Source organism: Schistosoma haematobium, chromosome 3 (assembly GCF_000699445.3).
Source record: "Schistosoma haematobium chromosome 3, whole genome shotgun sequence".
In the NCBI taxonomy this organism is placed as follows: Eukaryota; Metazoa; Platyhelminthes; class Trematoda; order Strigeidida; family Schistosomatidae; genus Schistosoma; species Schistosoma haematobium.
The window spans coordinates 32,901,064-32,918,764 of record NC_067198.1 but is presented as its reverse complement, the minus strand read 5'-3'; the positions used below and the strand labels follow the sequence as shown (position 1 = coordinate 32,918,764).

The 17,701-nt window shown below is 34.2% G+C and overlaps 2 protein-coding genes across 3 annotated transcripts; both read right to left on the bottom strand.

The window, feature by feature from the left end:
- Window positions 1-994: 994 nt before the first annotated feature.
- On the bottom strand, window positions 995-10,960 carry MS3_00000111 (uncharacterized protein). Its single transcript, XM_051208013.1, has one exon. It carries the CDS (start codon window positions 7,317-7,319, stop codon window positions 6,987-6,989), a length of 333 nt encoding a protein of 110 aa, XP_051069647.1. The 5' UTR covers window positions 7,320-10,960; the 3' UTR covers window positions 995-6,986.
- Window positions 10,961-12,321: 1,361 nt separating this feature from the next.
- On the bottom strand, window positions 12,322-17,431 carry MXD3_1 (Max dimerization protein 3; the record flags this gene model as incomplete). 2 transcript variants are annotated; one of them, XM_012936641.3, is made up of 6 exons in its annotated part: window positions 12,322-16,545; window positions 16,618-16,810; window positions 16,904-17,018; window positions 17,058-17,087; window positions 17,126-17,258; window positions 17,297-17,369. In XM_012936641.3, 6 exons carry the CDS (start codon window positions 17,367-17,369, stop codon window positions 16,187-16,189), a joined length of 903 nt encoding a protein of 300 aa, XP_012792095.2. In that variant the 3' UTR covers window positions 12,322-16,186. The 2 variants fall into 2 exon arrangements, with proteins under 2 accessions (XP_012792095.2, XP_051069646.1); XM_051213654.1 differs by having other exon boundaries at window positions 17,058-17,258; window positions 17,297-17,431.
- Between the last annotated feature and the right edge of the window lie 270 nt (window positions 17,432-17,701).

Sequence of the window (17,701 nt, the reverse complement as noted above, 5' to 3'; positions counted from 1 at the left end):
AATTTTTTTTACCTATTTAAACAATTAAGCGTTCTTTGGTAGATAATTCTTTCTTTTAATATTCCAAGTATGTTATTATGTTCACTTACAGTTGTAGAAATTGTTCGATTTGAAAAAAGTTTAATCGACAGACTGACTTGAGTAATAAATCCCTACAACATCGGAAAACTGTTTCTTCCTAGTGTAAGATTTCTCAGTAGAGTACAGAGACGAACTCTCTAGAAATCAAACACTTAACGTTCAGTCATCACATCAAGCACGTGATCTTTAAACTACTAAGTTAGAAACCAGTGGTTAATAATTTAATCTTTAGACAGTGATATTATACGATCATTATTAATTCCTTTAGGTGATCCCTGTATCATACATATAGTTTAATTACTCTGATTGAAGCTTCTAACTAAAACTTCGGATGCCATTTGCTAAGGAGTTTTATACTGAAACAAAATAACTATCAATCCTTTCTTAGTTTTCATGTTCCAAAGTCAATATACACTATGAACTACACTAACATCTGACAATAGTTTATATCATAGTCTGAATTTAACTGAGACAAGCACTAATAACAAAAGAAGCATTGTTTATTGGATATAGCCAGTTAGTGATGTACACTATCGTTGCACTGAACATTCTTGATACAACTCTTTCATTCTAATATGATAAAATTGACTAACAAACGTTTAAAAATATAATCAGACCTTGTTAGCATATCGGTTGTTTCGAGCAGAATACACTAAAATACAATAAAACCTTATTGAATTTCACAAACCGCCTAGCTACTACTGTTTTTATAATCTATGAATGAAGATATGTATGAAATTTATTTTCATACAATCAATATGTTTAATTGCTTTTGTTAAAAAAAAAGTTTAACTAAGGATAAAATAAAATTCTCAAAAATTTCAATGTAGATAATGAATTAATCTCTTAGTTCTAATGTTGTACAATAATTATTTGCATTTCAAATGGTTAGAAATAATCGGTTAAATGTTTTCAGCTTCATACTATTTCACACTTATCAACAACTTGAACTAATATTGTTGAGACAACGGAAACTTCCTATGAGAATTCAATACACACCACCTAATGTCTTAGTCAAAAGTGTTGACACTAAGCTACTCAAATCACGATTTGATCTCCGTTAGTAATGAGTTCTTTACACCAACTGGTCATTGAGTAACAGCAAATATTTTGAATTTCACTGAAATTCGATGTAGTTCAAGGAAATTGTTTAAAGAGTACTTTAAACTCACCAGCTTCTCTCGTACTGACTTACAAATCTTTTTACGTTAAGACATATTTTTATGAACCTAGGTTCTTACCTGAAACTATGGGTGATCTATTACTATTATATATGTAAGCTCATTACACGTAAACTCTTCTCTTTTGTCCACAAGTATTTGTAATAAATAAATCATTGTTGTCTCTATGATTAATATATGTGACAGGGGATTATTTTCTCATTATCATGAAAAATTGAGGTAACCCATCAATTTTTAACGACAGGAAAAGTTTGTATTTCTCAACTTGACTTATTTTTCTTCATTGTGTTCTAACTATCAGTATTGAGTCATTATATCCTAAACCACATTTTGAATAATGTCGCAAAAAGCATGTATACACGCATACATTATGAGTTAAAAAATTTTTCGAAAAATTGTCAGACAAAGAGATTATTTTTATTTAACCCTGAAAACAATGCATTCCATCTGATTTTGCCTTTGACCTTATCTTTATGTAAACTTGTTGAGTCTTATATTCAGTGTGTTTGTGGCTTTAAGTTGGTAAATATTGAATGAACAAAGCACTGAGTAAAAATATCATCATTTCAGTTATATAAAGAGTATTTATTTATTGAGTCATATGAAACAGAGGAATAGTGTTCTGTAAAACAAAATAGATATTCAAGCAACCATTAGCTACTGATATTTAAAAAAATCAATAAAATGCTCAAATAAAAACAGGAAACCAGTGCATTTTTTTCCAGTTTAAGTATACCTTGGTGGGATTGTAGACAGACATTATTGTAGAGTCACATACTAGTATGACACAGATTTCTAGAGTTTCTTCGCCATTAATAGTTGTTTCAGATGAAGCCAACTTTGAAGTAACGGTGAGATGTCGTAACCAGCAATGTCCTAAATGAATCGAATGTGAAGAGACCACCCCCCTAAGTGAAGATCAAACTGTATTGGGAATTCGGAGAAGTTGATAATAATCAGTTGATACCCGCTCACTGAAGGAATGTTTTCGTGTAGCCATTAAGATTTGAATGTCTTGTGTTCGATCTAAAGTAGAGTATAAGCTATTATGAAACATTGGATTAGTATTATTCGGTAATCTGTGGATTCCCAGCTGATATTAGCATATGATGAAATATGTAATATCTTTGTTTATTTATAGCCAATATTGTATGTGTATACCTCAATAATATAGATAGTTCTAGGAGAGAATCCCAGTTCTGGACTCCGCAATAAAGTTCAGAGAAGATATGATAGATTTCATAACTTTGGAGTTTCACAGAAAATCTTATCAATCGTCTTTTAGACAACATATTCTTTTCAGTAACTCCTCCTATACCAACGTAAAATAATTTTAACTGTGTCCGAATTCAAACGTAAATTTCCACCCATTACTCAAACTCTTGTACTTTGAATGCCAATAACATGTTTGTAAAACAGTTGCAGTAGTTTCTTGACTTTATATTAAACAACACATTAAAATTAACATGATTTATTTAAAATTCCACCTTGATTGAAATAAAAACAAATCACTTTAGATTGATTTCTTTCACCAACACACATTACAACAATACATTACTTGATCTCGTATTTCTTTTAATTGGTTCACAATCATTTTGAAGTCAAAAATTTCAGATAGCCATTACCTTTAACAATCTCAAGTGTTATAAATAGTTTGTCATAGATTTCTTTTAGTGAATTTATTAATTTCACTCTCAGAATCATATTCCAATGTATATGCTACGTGACCTACAATTAGCTATCGTGATCACGATTGTTAATTTTGTATAATTAAATATGAACAGCAGTATATTTCAACTTTGTTACATCCTATACTCGAATCAGATAAATAAAAGATATACCTAAATATAACATAAGAATTTGACCCAAATCTAACTACATAAACTAGTATCCACAAACGATGAGTAACATTTGGAAAAAGTTTAATGATAACGATGAATATCAAAAAAAGAAAAGAAAAGAGGACAAACAAAAATCCCTATAAACAATACAGATTAAAACGGTTTATTTATAGTATCTAAAACATTTTTTGTATAATAGGTGGTGATTGAACAAAGAACGTGCATTACAAAACAAAATGATAATATTGTCAATAAAGAGAATAATAACAATCTAAAGAATAAATGAATAAGAATTAAGCTTCATAGAAAAAAAATATTTTTTTCCATTTTCAGGCAATGATACAACTAAAATTTAGATTATATTTAGTAATATGGACATTTATTTTACTCTATTTGGAATTCTTCAGCTGGATATTCCAGTGGTATAGTTCACAGTAGGACTCAAACCCAGTACTATGCAATTCGAATACCTAAAGCATTATCCATAGAGCTCAAGATGTACAGATGACAACAGAGACTGATAATTTACAGTCATGAATATTAATAAAAGGGAATTACAAACTATAACATAGATTTCTAATCATTTTATATTTAATTAAAGAATATGATAGAAAATTTTGACAGACTAACCACAGGTCCCTGTTTCATGGCAAATCCGATAACTTCTCAAACTATCAGAATGGAGATTAGATAGCATATCATACAAGACTGTTATATAATTGAATCAAATTTTCAACTTAAGGGTTTTGTGGAGATTGCGGAATTTTCATAATTTACATTATTAACTGTTCATAGTTAGCCAGACACAGAAATTCAGTAGAAGCTGAACAGCTGTTCCGTCTTTATATATAATTCATCAGCTGTGAGCCCTCATGACTGCATAGCTAGGGATTGAAACCAAGGCCTTCTGTCTCATGTATGAGCCCTTAACATCTGGACCACTACTTCGTCATTCAAAAGTGTACGTGTTTGTCGATTCGCGATATTGAGAAACCATCTCCCAATGTCTGTGGTGTTTCACACTCGACATGGTTGAACTTTATTCATGGCTTCTCACTAAGAACCCAAGAATTACTCAGTGGTCTAAAGGCTAGGCTTTTGCACGCCAAACTGACAGTTCTCGGTTCAATTTATTGTCATAGGGTTTTAGATGCTCACCGGTGTGGTGTCCCATATTAAAACAAAATAGCTACCCAATGCTTCCTGGTTTACAGTGGCTGCTAAAGCAAGGTCAGTCCGTGATGTAGACTGTGAAAACTGCATTTCGTCACAATTAAATCTACTATTTTAATACTCTTTTCTAATACATACACAATATTAATTTAATTCTTTTTTTCAAATAGAAGTTTTCTTCAGCTGATTAATCACTAATTAGTTCGGTTTGGAGAAACTCATTTCAAGATAACCAAAATCAAATAGGAATATGTGGCGTATAATGATTGTTTTCATCATAATAATCAAAGTGATAATCATCCATTTTGACAATTACAAAGGAGAGCAGTTTCGATAGACTAGTTTTGCTAATATAATTGAGTATAAATATTAATATGAAGTGGGTATAAAATTGTTGTTCAATTCAAACTAATTATTATTAATATCCATTACTTATCTTTATGTCGTGTTAATATTAGTTGAAAATGATGTTATCAAAATCGACGAGGGAAAAATACAGTGAATCAATGAAGCTGATGAACTGATCATTTGCTCATTGAAACGAACCACAAGCACTAAGCTAAATGCATATTATATATTTAGAAATTAGAACTGTTAATTCTTGTTAGGTGGTTGAAGGTATTCAATGGGAAATCATGGACTCACGGTTCGTACTAATTGACAGTGATCAGTGAGACGTACCAGTAATCTTGAGGGAACTGATGTATCCTGTGGAATTTGGTACCAGATCATCCAGCTTCACAGTCTGAGGCACTATCACTGACCTATTCAGGCCTCAGACAACATCTTGTAGAATGGAAAGATTCAAATCTACTCTTTTCAAGTGGTTGAACAGTGATTGAACAAACTAGTATGTGATATTATATTTTACATTCTATTATATTTCTTGTTCAATTTTATTCCCACAACCATAAAAATTATACATTAAACGTCAGTGCTATTTCTTAACAATATTACGGCATAAATCCAAGAAACAAGTACAGATTATCAGATTCATGCTTTTCAAAGATAATAACAGAAATCGAATAGTGTTGCGGCATTGCATAACTTATGTTATTAAGTTATCAATGTGTAAATGTCATTATTATCCAAACAACTCTCTTAGATGAACAGTATTTACGGAATTTTATGAACAGACCAGTATGTATCGCCACTGAATAACTTACACGACGTTTGGTAGTTTTCAGTAATCAGGAATTCGAACGTCTAGCTATTGAAGCATATCGATAGTGAAGCTTCTCTACAGCTTTTAGATAAGACACTGGACATCCACTATACGTTAAATTGTTTTTCTAGATGAATCAATTCATCGTCAAATCGTCAGCTAGATCCCACAACAATCTGTGCTAAATTCACTTGGTATTGTTTTACTTGTATCTCCCAATTGTTATTTAGGACTGCTATTGATCAGTCTTTCATTGGCATATGTGCATCCTGTGTGGATTGCCTCGATATAGCCTTAAGTCACAAGCTTTTTAAGCAAAGATGGATAGTGACTAGCAGTGGAATCTAGGACTCGCGTTTCGTCTTATTTCGGACTTATCAGTTGGACGTACCTGCATCGCAGAGTTAATGTTCACTCCGGGACTTAAGGCTATATCGAGGCAATCCACACAGGATGCACATATGCCAATAAGAGACTGATCAATTGCAGTCCTAAATAACAATGGGAAGATACAAGTAAAACAACACCAAGTGAATTTAAACTTCACCACATTGCACAAGCGAGTGACTTTCAGGAATCAGCAGCCACGTGGATAATGCTATGGCGTTTGAAGCAAACGGTACTGGGTTCGAGTCCCGGTGTGGACATCAAATCTGCGACGCAGGTACATCCAGCTGACGAGTCCCAAATAAGACGAAACGCGCTTCCTGGATTCCACTGATAGACACTATCCATCTTTGCTTAATCTGTGATGAAGTTTTCTGAAAAGATTTCTGTAATTAAGAGATAGTTCTCATCCTGGATTAATATCGATTGTAAAAGTATTTGAAAACACAATGCATTGAACAACTATTTCCTTTAATTTGACAAACCTCCTTCAATGCAAACTCACAACTCTACACATGGTTAGACAATAAACTCACAAATCACATGTAAAGTGAAATAGTGACAATTTGATCGGGCAACACACAGAACATGAGTAGATTGGTGGCATAACTCAATCCTCGTTTCATTTTATCAATAAGGGTTACTGTCTCATTCTTCACTTGATCATAGTAAGTGACTAATTGAATTGAATGAGTGGTTCGCAGTATCACAAACAAACAGAAGTTGATTGTTTCAACCGTAGGATTGGAACTCAGTGGTTTATTTACGTCGTACTCGTTGTGTACGGTTGATGGATGGTGTATGTGTGCATTGTTGAAGAGTCTCGAACTGGTGCGAAACATCTGTTCTAGTATTGTATGGTTTTCAATAACTTCCCAAAGAAATGTCAGTGATCAAAACTATTTTTTAGTCTGATTAATTGGCAATGAATAATGAATTAATATGAAAACCGTATTATCATTAATCGCGATTCATCAATTCATATGATAACCTTGTTCACAGAGGTCATTTAGAAAAACAATGAATAACACGAAAAATACAGCAAATTATTATTTTCCTCCTCTTACTTGAATCCCAAAGTTCAAAGGTGGAATCGACACAACCAACACAAAGGGACTAAGACTGTACGAATCGTGTTTCTGATTAATAAACTCTGTTTTATGTACACACAGACAAACGCACATAGACAAGCACACAATAATGGACATTGATGGTAGAACAAAGACTAACAAAATGGAAAACTAAACCAAGCGTGAATGAAATCATAACCCAAGTTTCTTTATAATTTTCATATTTTAAATTCCTAATAACGACAACAAATAGGTGTGGGGTTGTAGATGATTTGTAAAGATTATGAGTTAACTTCCGTAGTAGGTTACTATCAACTGATGCAAAATATTTTAGGATGTTGCTAGCAGTGGGATCTTCTCTTTTAGCCTTTTCAGGTTTACTGCCAGTCGCAAGCCCGGATGAAGGAAGAGAGTTAGGCATGCAATCATCAACCCAATCCCGTAGAAAACCTTGCTAAAAAATCATTCATACCATTGAAAATTTACCCTGGGAGTTGAGGGATTTTCATTTAGAAGAGTTATGACGCCTCATGGTGAAATCTGAGTTTCTTCGAAAGCTGCGAAGTTGGTGTTCTTCCTAACAATTACCATTGGTACTATAGGTACGTGAGATGTCCAAACAATATACTGTTGTACTCGAGATGAAGAAAATCTTTTGCTGACACAAGAAGTTGCACTGATGCTGTCTAAAGGGGCACGAAACTCACTCATAGGATAAGGATTGCATGGATCCAGAATCATCAGAGCATCTTTCAAAACAAAGAAAGAGGGGATCACAATAAATGTTATCCAGATCTATATACCCACTCATAATAGCAATAAAGACAATAAAGATCAGTCTTATGAGAGGCTGCAGTCAATTGTAGCGAAGTCCTCAGGAAAACTCATAACCATCCTCATTGCTGACTTAAACGCCAAAGTAAAAATAGACAACACCAGGCATGAAGATATCAAGGGACGACATGGAATGACTGACTAGGAGAAAGGAACCACAATCGTCAGAGGTTCGAAAATTTATGTGCATTCAACAAAATGGTTACAGACGGCACAATATTCTCACACAAACGCATACTCAAATCTACATGGGTCTCACCGAATCACACTACACAGGATCACATCGATTATATTTGCATCACTAAAAGGTTCAGAAGGTCAATGGAACATGTGAGAACAAGGAAGGGAACTGACATAACTTCAGATCACCACCAGCCGGTAGTTGTCAAGATGAAAATAAAGCCAAAGAAGCATTGGACAACTGAGGAAACAGAATTACAAAGGTTCAATATAGACTCCCTTAGGGATACTAACAAACTTAATGAATTCAAGATAACCCCTAACAACAAGTCCCAAGCCGCATTATATATACTGAAAGAAGAGGAAACCGCTATGGAGGACAACTGGAAAGGGATCAAATAAACACTAACTTCAGCGTGTCAGGAGGTGCTGGAACGCAAGAAGCATCATCATAAGGAATGGATCACTATGGAAACCATGGACAAGATTCAAGAAAGGAAGTACACGTAGACTGCAACCAACAACAGTCGAACAAGAGAAGAGAAAGTCAAGAAACAGATCAAATATACACAAGCGAATAAAAGGGTGAAGATGAGTATTAAAGTTGGGAAGCAGAAATACGTAGAACATTTAGTGACGATAGCGGAAAATATTGCAAGAGAAGGAAATATGAAACTTTTATATGACACGACAAAAAAACTGGCAGGTAAATACAACAAACCAGATGGAGCTGCTAGGAACACAGAAGGTAAGCTAATCTCTCAGATTCAAGAAAAGGGGAATAGATGAGTGGAACAATTTGAGGAACTATTGAATAGACCAGCCCGATTGAATCCAACAGACATTGAAGCAGCACACACACACACACCTTCCTATAGATGTCACTCCACAAACGATCGAACGAAGCGGTATGGGCATCAGACAAATCGAGAGTGGGAAAGTAGTAGGACCAGACGACATACAATGGATAGCTCGCACGCAGCTAAACGATATGGACATCGAGATGGCGGAAAAGATTCGTAGCTCAGGTGGATGATTTTGATGAGGTTTTGTTCTCTAAGCTGGATGGTTTGGTCTGCTAAAATATGTGAATGAGTAGATGTATCCAACTACTTCACTTCCTATAATCGGTCTATGTGATGACACAGACCAGCCCTGAAGTAAAACTTTGGATTTAGCCAACAAGAAATGCATCCCATACATACTTCCATTGTTACTCAAAGAGATTAAAAGACTGGATTTTGTCACCATCCTTAAAGTTGATAAGTAAATTATCTAAGAGGAGACTGATCCTCAAGAATTAGACGAAAAGAAAGTTATCTCCAAAAGAATATCTATGATGAGGTTGCTAAACACAAGAATAATGATCAACCCTGTCTAACATAAATTAAAGTCACTAATTTAAATGAAAGTTCGATATACGCTCTGATACAACCCTTATTTTTCAAGTAAAGAGCCTTTACATTATTTACTTGATTTTTGAATACATCTATTAACAATAAATACAATCACAAACACCTGTCGATCAACACAGTTAAATATGACCTTATGGTCAAGAAGTATCACTATTCATAGAAGTCGATAAATATATCTAGGTTGAAGGATCTTGAATACTCACCAAATACAGATTCATTGATTGATAAATAAATTGAGTAAATAATCGTTAAAATATAAAATTAAATAACTGAACTAAATGAGTCAAAGTATCAAAGTATGGATTAATTTAAAAATAAGTTCAATATGTAAGTAAAGTGTATGACCTTGATTAACTGTATCATTTACATACTAACTAGAACCTGATTGATTGAAAACTTCGATCTAAACAACTAGAAAAAGTATCCACTTTAAATTCACATCAATAATCAATAACTTACTAATTTACATAGGTATATGCTTGTATATTGTAATCATTCAATAATAAAATTACACAAATATTTAACATGAATGAAGAGAATATAATGAAAACACAGAGAGTAATCATATTAAAACGAAACCTTATTTATTTAGATTATTTAATTCATGATACATTGTTATTCAAGTATAGTATATAAGAAGTAATTTAATTAACTTCCAGTCTTATAAAACACTTTTTCTTCAACAAAAAAATGTAAGCAATACACTTAGATAATTTGTGTGAGAACTAGTTAAATTGTAACTTCAGTGACCTTGTAAAGAAATCTGTCGGACTTACATGACGATCCACGATTATCATATCAGATGATTCAGATCGAAGTAGACCAAGCGAATGGAAACGTATGACCAAATGAGTAATTCAAGGTCAAATTCCAAACTACATCAAGACTACTGACATAAACCATAACTATGTTGTTAATTTATACAATTTTTTTCAAGATTTTTTGATATCGATATCCTTATCATAGTTCTTTTTATGTACTAAATTGATCATTAGTGAAGATTCATTCAAAGATATTATCGCAACTTCTCCTTTTTTAAATAATAAATTACTATGTATTTGGACAGATTTTTAAGATGTTTAACATCCCACTGCACAATGATTATTTACGGTTAGATTACTGTGATCCATTCTGATTAAATGCTAGTCGTTAGCGTCTATTCTCTAACTTTAATGTTATTAAGTCTACATTCCGTAAGTCATTATCATGTCGAGATGGTTGTAGACCTAAAGTATAACTCGACTGGTGGAAAACAGGTCACATTATTACTCCCTCAACATATTCTTGACACAAAGAATGGTTTAACACTTAATCACGACGATATTAATCAGGTTCACATACTTCATGCCCAATGCTATCCTTTGTCTTAAACTAATTGTTCTATAGTCGGTCAGAATTAGTGATGGAATAATCAATGTGAATATAAATGGTTATAGTAACCAAATTGTTTTTTTTCCTACAATAAGCTTAAAATCAACGTCAATCTTAGTAATAAGTAACCATAATCAATAATACACAGTCATCTAATGTTATATTTATCATCTATGGTTTTACTAAATTCATGGAGGTTTGATGGCTAGAATTCTCTATGACTGAAACTAGTCGAAATTTAAACCCTTTAATCATTTTGCTTAATGAATATTATATTCTCTCAGAGTACATGAAATGGAATAACTAGTCCGAACACTCTGACTGTAATATATTTGATTCATATAAAATGTCTAATAACTAAACAAAAATAGTTTGCATGAATACACATGTCATGACAACTATGATTTGCTAGTTTTACAACCAAAACTTCACTTTTCGATGGATTTCAGAACATAGACATACACATCAACGACCAATTATTCACAGTCAATCAACCTAAAAGCGACATACGACTCTGTCGATCGAGAGGTTTCAACAAAAAGAGTAATATGAGGGGTATCTTTCAGTCGAGTACGACCACTCAAATCAGAGCTTATAATGAACTATCATCTAAACCGGTCTACTTTCTTTATTTATCTTATACACTCATAGAGGTAGCACTTTCTTCACATAACTTCTCAGGGACCAACCCACTTGGGAACTCTCTCAAAGACTTGGAGTACACTAATGATACAGTCCCATTCGGTGAGGATGCTAACAAAATGCAGTCGTTTTACAGACGTCATTGATAATGAAAGAACGTTTGAAATCCACTTTTATGCTTATAAGTGGTAGTTTGTTTCGAGTGAATTATATCGACACCCAACCCTAATCAAGAAAGTAAAGTAATCGAGTTTTAACCAATTTAGACTTATCTTAAGAGTATTATAACCCTCGGAGGGTAAGTGACTGAATAAACTTCGACGATAATAAAGAAAGATCCCTCAGCTCTTGTTGTTATGAAGGAAGCGTTTTTTATTTATTTGAACACATAAATATTGGTAAAGGGGCACTGAATACATATGTGCCACACAAGTCATTTGATTTGTGTGGGATGTGATATTGCCCTGGTGCCAAGACCGAAGCAGGTGGTTTTCTCAGGGGTCACTCACCAAACCTTTTACCTAGAGGTCTAGTCTACAAAGCAGTAAAACGTTAGAAGATGTGGTCCCATGATAGTCGGTGACCAACAATAGGTTCATATATCATTTGTTCCCTCAGGATCCTGGAGTCCATGCACACCACTGATTTGGAATCAGGGTTTTCCAACTCCCCTATGTAGATCCTCTGTACCCACCAACCCGATTAAAGCACCGGATATTCGCTTTTCGTCCTCTCAATTTCGTAAACAACAGTAGGGCCACGAGAAGGCAGTGAATAGGACTTCCCTGGCAGTGGCTGTTTACGCGTAGCCATGTGAGAGCATTTCGAGAGGGAGAGTTAACTCTCCCCATCCTCGGCCGTACCATGGCATTTGGGAGTAGGTAAAAATTTCCATTTTCATACCTGGAAGTTAGGATACTTTGCAGTTTTTAAAACTGGCTATGACATAAGCAACGTGGTGAAACTTGATAATAAATGTTTCTGATTCTTTGTATGTAGTAAAACTACCAAATAGTGCTGAAGTTAAACGTAAGGTCCCGGGTACAAGTTCTTTTAATGATGAGGCTTTAAATCAGAAAAGACGTGGACTGGTGACAAACAGATAGAAATATTTCCCGTACTTCGTATAACTTTAAGTACCTTATATTTAACCAATTAGCTATGCTAACTGACTAATTCACATTGGATAACAAAGTAAGCAAAGTAGTTGGGATAACATTGTCACATAACATAACGAATCATGAAATACAGACCGAAGCCTTGTCATGAGCCAAGCATATGTTGCACAACGTTAATTCCTTGCTCAATATTCAAAAGACTACGTTAAGAAATTATCTTCCATCTGAGAAGTTGGTGATAAGATTAATTACTCGCATACAGACAGTGAAAATAATGGACAGAGACTGATTTACAATTCGTTATTGTTTTTTCGATAGCTGTAACATACTCAAAAACACTGCTTTTAAACTACAGAACATTCTTAGAACGCCAAATAAGATAGACATTTCTAAGATCTTAACTTGTGATGGGCAGAAGTACAATTAAAATGCATAACAACAGCCTATACTGTATTGAAGGAAAACTACACTATAGTTCTACACAGTATTACAAGGAACTTTGAATGCACACACTTTTTACAATAGGCTTACTTTTATGAGTCCTATAGGGCGAGATAAATTTAGCGGAATTTATAACTATGGTCGAATGTACATCAATACCTAGTTTCAACTACTAACATTAGCTTGAAGAACATCAATTCATAATAGCTATTTCGGCTTATTTCATTACAATCTGGAGTTAAGACAATAATCTGAGTCTAAGTATATGACTCAAACGAACTTCGTCATCAATTAAAGTCAATCAAAACAGTTGAAAAGTGATAGCCCATATTTCTAGGAATTAAGCTTGCTTATCTTTCTAAATGATAGAAAATACCATCGACCTCACGGACAAATGAGATTTCGTTAGCTGTTATTAATCATGCTTAATAGTCTATGCTATTTTCAATCTTATAACACGAATTTAGACCGATTTTTCCGTATGTAGTTACGTAGACTCACCAGTTCCTACACAATGAATCAAGATACGATATAGACAAAACTTTAGTAACCGAGTTGTGCTGTCAAAATATACAAATAATGAATCCATACAGCGAAACATGACGGGAATTTATGGATGGGAACATTACTAGCAGTAGATGCTATTACATAGTGTGACAGTTAATAAATTCTTGAAACACTACTATTTTTGTATACCTACAAGCTAGTGTATTTAGACATGACAACCAAACCAAGAAAATGTTACGCAATACCAGATGTTTCAACCCTATTTTTGTTTCTGGACATACAATGAGATAGGAATTTCAATCACATGAACAGTGGAACATGTAATGTTCATACTATCCAACTGGTCACATAAGATAGTAAATGAAGCATGAGTTTATCTCCGGAGATATCTAGACTTACTACAGGCGAACGTCGGAAAGAACGGATTCCTCCTAAAAACTATCTTACTGGGTTAAATTGATTCTCAAACACATTGTGCAACATTAATACGTACCTAGGGGTAGTTTGCAGTAATGAATCAAACGTGATTTGGACCACAAGTTTGACTAGTGGTAGTTCGAAAAGTGTTTCCACATTGAACTTTAAACTACATTCATAGTTTGAAATGTTATTCCAATGGAGATGGGGCTCATGCTTTATTACCAGTGGTCTAAAATTAACAGGCGTAGTCAAACCAATGAGCGATTAATTTACGAGCATAAAATTATCACCATATTCAGCTTGTTCCTATGAGACCGGATATTCAGGAGAATCTATTGGTAAATTGAGCTGTAACATTTATGAAACTAAGGAAGTCTCATTGCTCACAATTTTCACAACCTATGAAACATGAGTATGTCTTCAATACCACACCTTACTATCATTGTCACAGCTGTGTTTTTAAGCACAGAAACTACGTATAGATTTCACTTTGATAAGAGGCGAAATTTCCACTATCAAACAGAAAGTATTGGAAAGACTCAAGATGAAAAACTGGGCAAACTACTTAATCGCCAAATTAAGGAAGGATGTATTAAAGCCAGAAAACAGCAATGAGTGAAACTGCAACTACTTAAATACAAGGGTGTGTTATCTCACTGTAAATGAAAGTAAGATACTTTATATCACAAAATGTATAGCTCTACACTTTCCCTACAATGATCGGTTAATCTGATCAAAAATGTGAACACACTGAGCGAAATACATTGACTGAACTAACCACAGAGTGGAAACATTCGTCCACCTGCATAATGAGAGACTATAAAAACACGGACTAAAATGCTGATTAATCGCAGTACAAAAAATGGTAAGAGTGCATACGACAAATCTCAGTCAGTTAAAAACGCTGAAACGATATTGTACCGACCACCTAGTAAATCGAGACAAAACATAAATAGCCTTAAGCGCTTCCTACAGGGGATATATTGTTTTACCCATCCGAATATCCCAATCACATAAACAAACGGAACGAGGTATGCAAAAGACGAAATGGTTGATTTGAACGAGATCAGTTGTTAAGAGACCCAATTAAATGGATCATAAATGAAACAGATTGAAAGCAGACAATATATAGACAATTTGAAAAGGATCAATATTATTACAAGCAAATTAGGGTATTAACATGGCAGATTGCCTTTAGGAAATAAACTTCGTTTACAATAAAACAGCTGCCATTGTAGGGATATTTCGAAATAACAACTTTAATGAGGAAAGAATTGTCTTATTTACAAACAGATCAATCAGGATTTATAAGTTTGTCACTTGAATATCAGGCAACATATAAGGTTTCTAACATTAAATGTACAAACAATCACAGCTAGCAAATTTGCTGCCGTTAAAAACTGGACAAAATCACTAAAAAATAATGCAAGTGCATTAAGCACCCACGCTGGATAGATGATCAGATTATCTTTAAAAGCATGTATACCCTTCGCAGAAAAATACTATACAAAGTTCATATTGGCATACATATGCCCACGAAGCACATTATAAAGCCGCTGCCGAAATTGCACGTGACTTGTAAGCTGGAAAAGACACGAGACAGTCCAAGAAATTTCAGTAATTTGTGTATAGCACGAGATTCAGAAGCATAGTGACTCATTCATGAAAGACATATCTGGCATCCGCACAGAAATATTAGGTGAGTACTCGAGGAATATACGACAACGAATAAAGTTGAAGGGATTAGATAAACGGGGAAATATGTTAAGCGGTTTAATTCAAAATCTGCTAGATACAGCAGGCAACTATGAGGGCTCTCGAATATTATTCAGTAAAATGCAAAATAGAGCAGAATCACAGTTTGCATTACGCACCAACAGTGGGAAGGATTAAGATAATTAAAAACAGGAAAGGGAATGTGCGTTTAAAACTAATATGTCGGTAGAAGTATGAGAACAGTCCTAAGTATCAATTACAATTTACTCAATAGTTTCTAAAAACTCGTAGTCACTACCTAATTGACATGACCAGCGACAGTAAATACTTACCGAGAACTGAAAATAAATAAAGTTCAGAATACGTATGATGATGATAGAGGATAAACGTCGAGCTGCTACAAATTAGCAATGTTTTTTAACAAAGCGAAAATTCCAGACCAGATAATTGAACACATAAATAAACTGCACTATCAGTGAACACAATGTGAGGAAACTGATTGGCACGATGTGACTGAAAGCCGTCGAAATGTCCAATTTGCAGCATTGACTATGATGCACGCAAATGAAAAAATTCTGAGTAGAATGAACAACAAACAGTCGACGAAGGAAATAACAAGAGGATTGGGCACAAATCGAACATATTTAGCAAGCCCTGCATACCTTGTTTGAATATGATGACACACATTGAGATCTATCATTGATACAATAAGTTAGTGAGTTTTCATTTGGAGATACAACACCATTAGAAGATATAGTGATTTCCTCAAATCCTGAATCTGAACTACTTGCATCGAAAGCATCCAAACCGACAGGTGAACTGCTTATAGTGCCGATGGGTGAACTGAGACTTCTGTGTTTGGATATGTGTAAAACAAAGTTTGGATCATTAACACATGTGTTGAGACCCGCTGCTGCTGTATTGGATAGTTGTGTATTGTTATTTAAAGACGGTGTAGTTATATTAGATAAAGAACCAGATCGTAAATCCATTTCAGAATCGTCTATAAAGAAATAAGATAGTATTTTAGAATCATAGGAACCATTGTAAAGCGGTTCAATGAAACAAATCTTACCTGAAGATGTAGTCGCAATGGAACACTCTGAACAGTTGCGATTTCTTTCTTTCCAACTCTGCAGTTTTAATGAACGACTTCTTTTCTCCTCCAACTTTTTTCTAAGAGCCTGGCGTCGTTTGAGCAATTGGACACATCTTTGTTTCTCACTATCTTCATAGACCTCAAGACACTGCTTTTTCTGTTTTAAAAGCTGGACATTAAAAATAACATAGATATCAATAAACAAAGTTATCGGAAATAATGTATTACAAATAGTGGAAAATCACTTATTCATAGAACGTACTTGTATAGTAGCTGTTGCCTTTTTTAGAACTGTCAGCATAGTTATTCTTGGTACGTCATTATCGAAATTTAAGTGCTCTTTTAGGGTCTCCATACAAGTACGAAGGTGTGCACGGCTGCAGGAACTGGGTTTACATTTTCATTTATGAACTTACCGACTTTTTTCAAGCTCATTGTGTGTGCATCTAAATGAATTTTAGGATTTTCTGAAGAAAAAACTTACCTCACAGATGTGACTGGTCGTTTTTGTGAGCTATAGCTGTGAGGACAGGAGTATGATGAATGTGTTTCATCGTAATTTCTCTGAGATCTATGTTCCCACTTATCTGTACTATAGGAATATCGATGTAATGTTTCTAGATAAAATTGTAAAAGTTGGCACTCTTCATCCTACCTTCTTCATCCAACTTCTTGGCAGCTTGTAAAAGTAACAGAAGACCATTTTTCTGTGGATGGCTAACGGACATGGACAAAAACCAGACAGAAATGCGACAACTACGTCCACTGCCTTTTTATTCCAGCATGAATCGCTTCTCTGCCTTGACCTTGGTTTATATAGAAAAGACCTTGTGTTTTGATTGGCTTTCACGTTAGTTACAAATAGTCGATAAACAAGCGGATTTCGTTTGTCAAGCATATAAGCTATGACAATATATAGTAACCAATCAAATTCATGTTTTAATAAGAGCTTCTATATTTTAACGAATTAAAATGGAGAGATTTAGCCTGAGTGAATACTTCATTTGCTGTTTCCTTGTACCATTCGAAAGGCAGGTTGGTGGGAAGCATAACAGGCTGC

What these genes read in the sequence shown, in the direction of transcription:
- MS3_00000111 (XM_051208013.1), bottom strand. Translation starts at nt 7,319, where the DNA reads ATGCCTAACTCTCTTCCTTCATCCGGGCTTGCGACTGGCAGTAAACCT.